At 32.6% G+C, this 11,439-nt stretch overlaps 1 protein-coding gene across 1 annotated transcript in view; it reads right to left on the bottom strand.

Moving 5' to 3' along the window:
* The window catches only part of GABRG1 (gamma-aminobutyric acid type A receptor subunit gamma1), a 69,873-nt gene extending 58,730 nt beyond the window's left edge, over positions 1-11,143 (bottom strand). The window contains exon 1 of the mRNA XM_024132003.1: positions 10,973-11,143. Coding sequence (XP_023987771.1) covers positions 10,973-11,076 — 104 coding nt within the window. The 5' untranslated portion in view covers positions 11,077-11,143. The remainder of the gene's footprint in view (positions 1-10,972) is intronic.
* Positions 11,144-11,439: the final 296 nt, after the last annotated feature.

The raw sequence follows: 11,439 nt of genomic DNA, 5'->3' as shown, positions 1-11,439 counted from the left end.
ACCCAATCCAAAAATGGGCAGAAGACCTAAATAGACATTTCTCCAAAGAAGATATACAGATTGCCAACAAACACATGAAAGGATGCTCAACATCACTACTAATTAGAGAAATGCAAATCAAAACTACAATGAGGTATCACCTCATACTGATCAATAAGAATGGCCATCATCAAAAAATCTATAAACAATAAATACTGGAGAGGGTGTGGAGAAAAGGGAACCCTCTTGCACTGTTGGTGGGAATGTAAATTGATACAGCTACTATGGAAAAAATTATGGAGATTCCTTAAAAAACTAAAAATAGAACTACCATATGACCCAGCAATCCCACTATCAGGCATATACCCTGAGAAAACCATAATTCAAATAGTCATGTACCACAATGTTCATTACAGCACTGTTTACAATAACCAGGACATGGAAGCAACCTAGGTGTCCATCAACAGATGAAAGTGGCATGGACATATATATGCTACCAAATGTAAAACTGATAGCTAGTGGAAGCAGCTATATAGCACAGGGAGATGAGCTCGGTGCTTTGTGACCACATAGAGGGGTGGGATAGGGATCATGGAAGGGAGAAGCAAGAGGGAGGGGATATGGAGATATATGTATATGTATAGCTGATTCACTTTGTTATACAGCAGAAACTAACACAACATTGTAAAGCAATTATACTCCAATAAAGATGTAAAAAAAATATGATACATATTGCTGATGCTATGATTACAAAATTGAATTTCAAGCTGTTTAGGACAAGGCAATAAATAATATTAAATCATATAGCAAAACTTAAAAAAAAGACTCATCTCTAAGATTGTAACAAACTCCCATAAATTATTTAGAAAAAGATGGATGATCCATCAGAAAAAAAAAATGGGCAGAGATTTGATTAGGCATTTCACAAAGATAACCAAATGGGAATGAGTACATGAACAGACACTCCACATCATCACTCATGAGGAAAATGTAAATTAAAAACACGAGATACCACTATACATAAACCACAATGGTTAAAATAAAAAACCTTGACAACACCAAGTGTTGATGAGGTTGTGGAGCAACTGGAACTCTTGTACAGGGCTGTGAGGGCAAACTGTTAAAACCACTTAAAAAACTCCTTGGTGTTATCTCCTAAAGATGGACGTGCACACACTCTGTGACCCAATAATTACACTCCCAGGTACATACTCAACACAGATGCATAGTGTGTTCACTAAAACGCTTGTTCCACAATGTTCAGAGAAGCATTAGTGGATGTACCATCAATTCAGAAAAAAAATCCAAATATGCATCAGTAGTGGAATGGATAAATAAAATGGGTTATTAAAAAAAAAAGTGCAGATGAAGCTCCAAACAAGGCCTCATCTGTGATCTGTTGCTCATGACAAATTAGTGTTTGTTTATGAACATAAGATACATTTCTATAAGTCAAGTGACAAGTTCCAGGGAAGAAACATACCTCTTCTAATGTTTCTGAGTAGACTATATTTTAATGTCAAAGCCTACAGGAGCTAAATTTTAAAGAGTATGTATAGGCACTGAATTTAGATCTGAAAGTCAAAGCAAATAAAAGTTAAAATTAAAAAACTTTAATTCTTATTTTCTTTTTGCCTTTATATTCTACCTGCTTAATTCTTTGTACAAAGCTCTTTTTAGGGTAGTAATGCTGAATCATTTTTATTGCTCATAAAAGTTGGTAGGGAAGTGAAATAAGTAAAAGATGATAGATAATATAGTTACAGATTTGAACTTTCAGAGTTTTAGAGAGGTAAAGTGATAGTCCACTCAATTCTGTGATTATCCTCTTAACACAAAAGAATTTAGGACCCATCACTCGAGGCACAGAGAGGAATGCTTTGAAAATTTGAGGAGGGGAAAGGGAAGCATGCCTAGAATATTAAATAAGTATGTTCCAGTCTGTCCAGTGCTTAACTTTACCATAAAATTGATCACACTGCATCTTAATTAGCTATTTATTTATTTATGACCCTCTGTAAGCTCCTTGAAAGCCGGGGTTCAGGTTTTCAATGTGATACCATTGGCACTTAGCCTGACATATAGTAGGTATAAAAAAAAAATTCACTAAGGAAATGAATAAATGGACCAAATATTAGAAATCATCTTGCTGTTTACAGGTAAAATTACAGTGAATAAAGAAAATAAACAACTAAAAACTGTAATTATTGGCCTTAATCATAGAATTGATTGTAGTTAACCTAATATAAATTTTAAAACATAGTAGCAGTAGCTTTCTGATCCTAGTACTCATCCATCATAAACTTAAAAAAAAAACTGATTTCTTTCACAATGACAATACGATCTATAAAACAATTACAAAAAATATAGCAGGGAAGATCTGTCTTATATGAAGAAACTAAAACACCAATTGAAGAATATAAGAATAGAACAAAATAAAGGCAAATACATATTTTGGCTATAAAACAATATTATTAATATATAATTCTTAAATTAGTTTATAAATTTAATAAAGTTTTAATTAAAATCCACAGTTCCTATGTAACAGATTAAAATCATTATACTGTAATTAAGTAGAAGAATCAATATAAGAATTTAAGAAATTATGGAAAAATAGATTGTTAGATGAAATTTGCCCTGCCAGAATCAAAAGAAAACAAAATAAAGTTACTGTAATCAAAACCATATTGTGATAACACATAAAGAAATCAGTGAAAACACAATCAAATCTTCAAATTCAGATCCCAAGTGTCTAGAAATTCAGTATACAATAAAAGTGACTAGTCAGTTTAGAAATGAAGGGATGAATTATTCAGTTAATTGGATTGAAAGTTTTATCAAGCCATTTAGAAAAAATAAATTAGATTACTAGACAATAAATTGCAGATATATTAAAGATCAAAATATAATAAAGTATAAAACTATTAAAGAAAATATTGAAAACGTTTTTTAACTTTTAAGATGAGGAGGTCTTTCTATGCAACACGTAACCAAACCAGGAAAGGGGAAAAAAAATGACAAAAAAAAAGGAAAAATAACTCATGGAGGACATAAGAAAGTTTAGACAAAGGCTGGAGACAAAGGATAGATTGAAACAAAGATATTTACAACATAACTGGTATACAGAAATTTCAGAGGGAAAAAAAGACTGATAAAAAAAACCGTGCTAACATTTACTGGTAGCAAGGGAGAATAACTTTAAACTGCAACAAATTTTAGCCATCACAATGGCAAAATATTAAAAGATTCATTACATTCAGTACTATTGATAATATAGATAAATGGCATTTTTATAACCATTAATAGAATAAATTGCTCTAATAGAATAAATTGAGTAATTTGGCAACATTGATGATATATTGAAATTAAAAGCATGCACATATGTATATATATACACAGTAACAATATTCATAATAAACAAAAAAAAGACAGAGAATCTGTAATGGAATAATTTAATAAATTATGATACTTCCTTAATATAGAATACCTTATCATCATTAAAAAGGAGGTACAACTAAGTATGTGTACAAATCTAGAAAATTATCTTTGATATTAGCTCTGACAAAAACAAGTGTTAGATTTCATTTGTATAAAAAATGTACACACAAATGTGTATACACATATTTGTTTAAACTTATGGAAAAATCTGGACGTATAGGCTCCAAATTGCTAAGTAATTTTGAAGAGTAGAATGGACTAAGTATTATTCCATTATTATTTACATTATATGATCAAAACGATTATGACATTAGGGAAAAAAGTTTTGTTTTTCCCATATATTTCAACAACATACATGTATATCACTTAGAGATTACTTAAATTGTTTGTTTAAGAAAACAAGTAAAGAAAAATAAGGTCTAAACTATTTGTAGTAAAAAACTTAAAATTTAAAATATTTTATGTCCACAGAATAGAACAGAAATTGGATTATATATTAATGATTCTACAATTTGAGATGTGGAATATTAGTCTCAGAGAAAAAATAAAATGTGACATCTTCATCCACTGTGATTTTTATGTAGTTTCCTTGGTAAGGTAGAATACATAGCATCTTTAAAATTACACTAATGTTAGGAAATTAATGGCAATAGAGATTACTTTGGGCACAGAGAGCTTCACTGTTAGTTTCAAAAGGGGTATGGCCAATTCCTAAATCTAGTAGAACATAGTTTGATCTGGTTAGATAAGATATAGGAGTGTAGGGTTATATTAGTTAATGAGAAAAGGGACAGATTGATATCAGAATAGATTTTTAAAAATTAGTATAGTGACATATTTTTAGAAAGAAAACAAAAACAGAAAAATATAAAATATAGCAGATTATTTTTTGTAACATCTTTGCTCATAGTTTAGTGATTGATCCTTAAGATAACAACTAGTACTAATAATAAAACAATATATTTTGCCAGTTTTTGGATTTTTTATTTGATTTGTTTGGCAGGCCAACGCTATTTTGTTAAAACAGAGTTTAGAAAATTGGGAACCGTGCTTCCTAAGAATAGTCTTTAGGGGGATGATGAATACACAGAGATTATAAATGTTCTTTTGAGACTGGTTCCATGTGGATATTTTTTGGAGGAAGGGAAAGAAACCATAATTTTCTTCACAGTCCATTAAAAATTACCACTGGGTTGAAAGTATATTAAAATGAACACCAAATTTTCCATTGTTCTACTTTATATTCATAGAACATAACAGAACATAAATTAGACTTAGAAACATATAACATTTCATGACATTCACATTCTCTAAGCCTTTGATGCACTTATGCATCAGATAAATTCTATCAGGCTGCTAAAATTTTTGCAAAATTAAGACATAATATTGAGGCTTATTAAATTATAAACAATATGAAAAGATCTTAAAATTAAATGGAAGAAAGAAATGGGAGTCTGTTCTTTTGAATGCAAAAAGATATACCTTCTCCCTAAGTCTTGGGACCATAAAATGAGAGGTAAAATAGTTTCATTGACATAAGTATCCTCTCAGAACTTTCACCTCAAAAGGGAGAGAATACAAATGAATAGAACAGAAACAACAAAACACTCTTTCTAGTCAACTCCAGTTATGATAATTTGCAGGTTTTTCAGAAAGAATTGTTACTAAGGAAATAACAGAAACAAATATACACTCATAAGACACCTGCACAGAGTAACAAATTATAGAACACAGATGTCTGATAAAAACTTAAATTTAATCCAACCAATAGGGCTATGTCTTTCTAGTCAATGTGGCTGTTTAGTAGAAAATTAATCCCTGCTCAAAACACTCTACTGCATGTGTGGGAAAATTATTCTAATAGTTGTACACATCTAGGCCGACTGAGAGGTAAATGACCTGCCTATATTGAAACAGATCACAAATTCTGCAACTACAAGTCATGGTCCTAGCAATCTACCCAAAGATTAACTTGTTTTCCAGAACCCTTGATTCTAGCAACCCTACAGCTATGTGGAGAACCAAATCACATCCTGATCACAAATATTAAAATTTTCATATTTAACCCACTATATTCTAATCATAGATCTTCTGATATGCTCATCTACCTACAGGTTGGAGTGCAGGGTATATGTTAACTTCCTTTCTATATCCCTAATATTTAGCACAGTCTCTACCACTGTGTTACTCAAAATATGTGTCACTCAATATATTGGTCTAAAAATAGGGAGAAATGTTAAATCTCTAAATGAATCGTATTTGTAAGGAAAGAATGCCTACAGTTCAAAAATTTACTACTAAACTAAGTTATATAGGTTTTAATAGAACGTTGCTATCTTAATGTCATATGTTAGATGACCAAAGTAAAGGATATCCTAGGAATATAGTTTTCAAAAGGCCCACCAAACCGTGAGACCATACCTCTGGCCAAAGAATACTAGTGTTATCTTCCTATGTATATTTTTCACTAACACTGACCTGAACTTATGCCTAAGACAGCTAAGAGCATTCAATTTTTTCCCAGAGTTACAATTGATGCCAGTCTCCTTAGTGTCCCCACTATAGCTCATCTAGAATTGCAAGTAGCTGTTATAGCATTTTATTGTCTTTACTTGTTTGTATTGATAGACCATCTCAACATTAACTACTAGAGTTTAAGTTCACTGGGGTCAGGGGCTCTGCCTTCTTTGTCCAGCACATATACTATCACATATATGTCCTGTATACACTATACAAACACTAGTAGGGCTAAGATTATGTCTTGCTTTCCACTGTGTCTCCAGTTCCCAGACCTCTGCTTAATACATGGTAGGCACTGAGTAAATATTTGTTGAATGAATGCTAATGCTTAATAACTGTTTATTGAATGAATTAATAGCTAAGACTATTTCCTGAAACATGGGGCTTCAGTTGGTTAAACCATTTTAGTACAGATAGAATTAGATTCTGAGATATTTAAAAGTAGAAAAAAACATAAATTTCATCTGGCTCTCACAGAGTACAAGAATTCTAACAAGCTTCTGCTTGAAGTTTAATGACAAGACATCCATTATTTTGTTAGAGTGCTTTTGTACTGATGAAAATCTGGCTTCACATAGCTTTCACTACTTGTTTATGGTTTGTCTGTAACATCTATACATAATAAATTAAACAATGATTTTCTCTAGCATCCTTAAGAATATATGATTCCTCAACAAAATTTACCTGAATTCAAAATTCTTGCTTTTAACTCTCTATCCAGTGGTGTTTTTTGTAGATCAAGAACTCCAGTTCATTTAAGTTTTCCCTAAAATAATTAATCCAGCGCTACACATAATATTCTAGATTATGTGATAAATACACAGCAGACTGTAACTTACTGAGCTTCTGTCAATTTTACTATCTCTCCTCTTCTCTCCTCTCTTCCTTTCCCCTTTCCTTTCCTTTCCTTTCCTTTTTTTCCTTTCCTTTCCTTTCTTCCTTTCATCCCTCCCTTCCTTACTTTCCAACCCCCTTATCCACAGTTATGTTAATTGCTTTGATTTATACGGCATTTGTAATCTTAGAGAAAAGGTGATTAAAAATGCAGGCTCTGGGCATAGAGCACATGGGATCTGAGTCTTGGATTCAGCATTATCAGCAAGATGATCTTTAGTGAGTTCATAAAAATTGCTGTGCCCTGGTTTTTCCATCTGAGAAATGGGGAGAATAACAGTGGGCTTTATTTTCCCTTCATTTTTGATTGGTAGTTTGGCTAAGTATAACCTTCCAGGTTGAACATTTATCTTTAGAATTTTGGAGACATTTCCTCCATGGTTTTCTGGTATTGTAGATGAGTAATCTCATGGTGTTCTAATTCTCTTTCCCTGATTGTGATCTTTTCTATCAGTACCCTCTAACCTTAAAAAGTTAGACTCCTGTTTATCTTTGGAGTTGTGAAGGTATATTTCCTTATTTTGACTACAAGATGTTTTCCTTTGGTTAATACCATAAACCTCAGCCTTAGCAGTGTGTATAATGGTAGTACTCATGTAGAACACTAGACACAAGTACTATCCCTATGGTTAGTTCTCATGTCTAGTTTATTCACCACTGTAAACCCAGCAAGTTGCACTGTGTAGAGCACATAGCAGACATTCAATAAATATTCGTTGAATGATCTCTCCCATAATCCAAAAGATATTTAATAATGCACAAACAATTCAAGGAGTTTACTGAACTTAAATTTAACTAGAATAAAAAATTCTAGAATTATGGTGATTCCAAGAATATCTGTTGTTATGACTTTTCAGTTAAAACTTTAACTGCCATGTACTTTGCAAAAATTTTCTCTCTTGGTCTTGAAACAAGCTGGAAAGGTAGATGTCAGTTCTACTTTTCACAAACGAGGACTCTCTGCCTCAAAGATTTGCCTGAAATCAGCCTCATGGGAAGTGCTGGAGCTGAAACTAGAATTTACATCTAATGGTTGAGTCCAGGATTCTCAGTTGGTAGCATGCATATATGTGAATTATTCTCCTGAGGCCTGTGGCAGTCATTTCATCATATTTTGACAATATCTCAAGAACCCTTTTTTTCAGATTTTCACCCCACCTGTCTCCTCTTCTTTGGGACCCCACCTTCATTATTATTTTCTTAGACAAATTTTAATCACCTTTATATAAATATATAAATATAAAATACTAGATTTGTCTCTTTCATTTTTAAGATGAAAAAATTAAACATTTCCTTCTGTTGATAAGCCAAAAATGTGACTCATAGTATATAATGGGATAAAAAGGAGGACGAGTATACCAAAAAGACTGTACACAGGGGATTTATCAATTATAGCATTTGCATTTTAACTTCAAAATCATTTTGTCTCTCAGTTCTTCTTTGAATATTTAATTATCATGGAGCATCATTAGTCATTTTGTACTCATTTGCATCTATATTTTATTAGAAAATGAAGCCAAAGCTCTGAATGCCTAAAGAAAAATCATGCATTACCATCCCCACAAAATATATTACTGAAATTATTTTAAAATAATATATTTTATAATATAATTATACTTGAATATTGTCATTTGGGAAACTGCTAAATTATATGATTATTGACTCATGAGATTGTTTTTAGAAATAAAAATGAGTTATCTTCCTTTAGCTCTCTCAAAGTATAACTTCTTAGTCAAAGCTTACCATAAATTACATTTTAGACTATGTAAAATCTCAAAGCACTTTTTCAATTCTTTTCAAAAGTCTGATTATAATTATATTTTTTCCAACATTACAAATAAGTCAAATCAAACTTGAGAGATTTTAACCAACTTGCCAAGATGCCATAGAGCCTCACAGAGAATGAAACATAGGAACCATGACTACAGCTTTTAGTTACAACAACAGGATTGGTTTTCATAGTTCAGCAATGTAAAAATCAATAAAGTGCCTCTCCTTTATGCTCTTGAAGAAAACTAATGAGTAAACAAGCTACTGTCTTTGATTAGATACAAAAAATAATAGCTTCCAATTCGGTAAATCCCAAAATAGGTGACTTTGAAAATTTAATTTAGAAACTGGCATCAGACATCAAAATTCTTACAAATAGAACCATCTGTGATTAGTTTTAGAAGGTCCCTCAAAAGAAGAAGAAAGGAAGAAGAAATTATGAATGTAAATGGTGTATACATGTTGACATCAACTATCTTCAACTAAATATTAAAAGGATAAAAAGTTCATCACAACTGCAGCTACTTTGAAAAATGAAGACATACACTCCCATAACTGAGGCCCTAAGAGTTAATTACAACAGCAACATACAGCTTTATTTTTTAATATGTATTTTTTCACTGGCCAGAATAATCCATATTCTCTATAGTACTAAGATAAAATGATTTATTTATTTTAGCTGCATAATGCATCTCTCTCTCTCTCTCACTCATACATATGACCAAAAAAAAAGTACACAGCATTCCCAATTAGAATTTTCCTCTTGAAAACTGCTACAAAAAGCCAGTGACACAGCTATTGAGTTATTTTATGTTTCCATTCAAATCTTAGAAATACTGAATATGAAAACTTGAAATCATAAATGATCTACTACTACCCTTCATTTCCTAGATGAGGGAACTGTGTTCAGAGCGGTTAAGGACCCTTGACACATAGAATCATGTCTCCAGACTTCCAGAGCCCATCTCTGTCCACTATACCACACAACTTGTTAATTCTGAGCAGCTTGAAGAGAGTCTGAAACCGATCATGATTCTCATAATGTAAATATCCTCAAGAAGAAAATGTATTATTTAAAACAAAACATCTCTTTAAGTAGACAGTATGCCCTTTAGTAAGCAGCTTGTCTATTAAGTTGCAAGAGAAACTTGCACTTACAGTGATAAATCAGCTTACAGGATGTTATTTGAGAAAATCACTGGGTTAGTCTGTTTTTACTTATGAGAACACAGATTCATTGCGATATTATGAAGATGCATGAGAGCACTAATACATGGCCTACCAAAATATCTTCCATAATTTTATAATATATTAAAAGAAATAAACCATTACGATGCACTTAAATATAAGAAATAATTAATCAAGTAGTATGTTTGTGCTCATGCAGAACATTTACGTTTCTAAGGGAAAAGGGTAAATAAACTAAAACTGTAATATTTAAAAAACATTGAGTGTCAAACATATTCTGGCAAGTCTAATATTACTTAGCATACTTTATTCTCTATTTTTGGAGAGAAAATACAGTTGTTCTATCTGTTAGTAATGGCAAAAATCCACTCTAGCTATATGCTAAAAATAATCGTCATAATAATCAATTTTAGCAGTGATGCAAGTACTTAAAAAGGCATTTTTCCATCTCTATAGTGATTGCATTTTGCTCTTGAGTTCTAAGCACTCCCTCTCTCTCTCCCTCTCTGTCACACACACACACACACACACACACACACACACACACACAGAGGACATTCATATCACCTTACAATATTTATTTACTTGTACACAGCCAAGTTAAAAAAATGATTCAAAGCTGGCTCAGTAAAATATACATGGTTATTTCTAACTTAAATGTAACATAGTCTCAACCCTGATGGATTTTTAGCCATATTTATGATTTTTCTTGATGTAAAACTTTGATTTTTTTTTAGAATAGCAAAAAGGTATGGGAAAAGGTAATATTAGTGTATAAAAAAGCATCATACATGCCATGCTCTGTAACAAGTTTCTAAAATAACTTTGTCTTTAAAATGCAGAATCATCCAGAAAGTTCATCAGTGGCATTCATTCACTAAATGGAGTAGTGAAAACATTTCTACTCCCCTCCCCACTTCCAGTAACTGAATCTTTACTAGTTTCTACTGTGCTTCAAGTCAAAAACAACTGAACTAATCTCCATGCTTCACACATAAGCTAATTTCATTCTATCAGAAAAAGAGTAGATCTAATAAAAAAAATAAACTGATGGTAAAATGTTGCACATGTGCACAGGGAAATGCAAATTATTTAACCTAGAATGATTTTTTTTAAAAAAAAAGAAATGAGGGGGAAGTGGGTAGATACCAAAGAATAGTTTTGAGTCCTTGAATTTACTCACCAGTTTCCCAGATGCAGGGTCAGTAACAGGAACATCAACCTCAACCCTTTCCTTTGACTCCACAGAAGGAAAGGGGAGAAGAGAAGAGTTTTCCAAGAACCCATTGGGATAGCTTTTTCCGCTCAGTTCTCCAAGCCAGGACTTTTTCTCCCACCTTAGCTGCAGCCTGGTGAGTACAGAAGGGAGAGTGTGGGAAGGCAGTACACCTCCCAACCAGGTAGGATGCGACTCCCAGCGGAATTGAGCAAGGGAGCCAATCAGACCGAGAGGATGCTGGCATAAATTATCTGAAAAGAAGTTGGGCCAATCAACGGCCCCAAAAGGCGGGGCTTCCCCTACTAGAAATCGAGCCCAGTAGGGAAAAGGGCTCCGTCTTTCTGAAAGAAAAACAAACCTCTTCTCCCTGGCAGCCTCAGAGAAACAGTTGAGTGGCCCTGACAGATTTCCCTCACTAGGGAAAGACGGCT

Source organism: Physeter macrocephalus, chromosome 7 (genome assembly GCF_002837175.3).
Source record: "Physeter macrocephalus isolate SW-GA chromosome 7, ASM283717v5, whole genome shotgun sequence".
Taxonomy (NCBI): domain Eukaryota; kingdom Metazoa; phylum Chordata; class Mammalia; order Artiodactyla; family Physeteridae; genus Physeter; species Physeter macrocephalus.
This window is presented reverse-complemented; position numbering and strand designations above follow the sequence as displayed.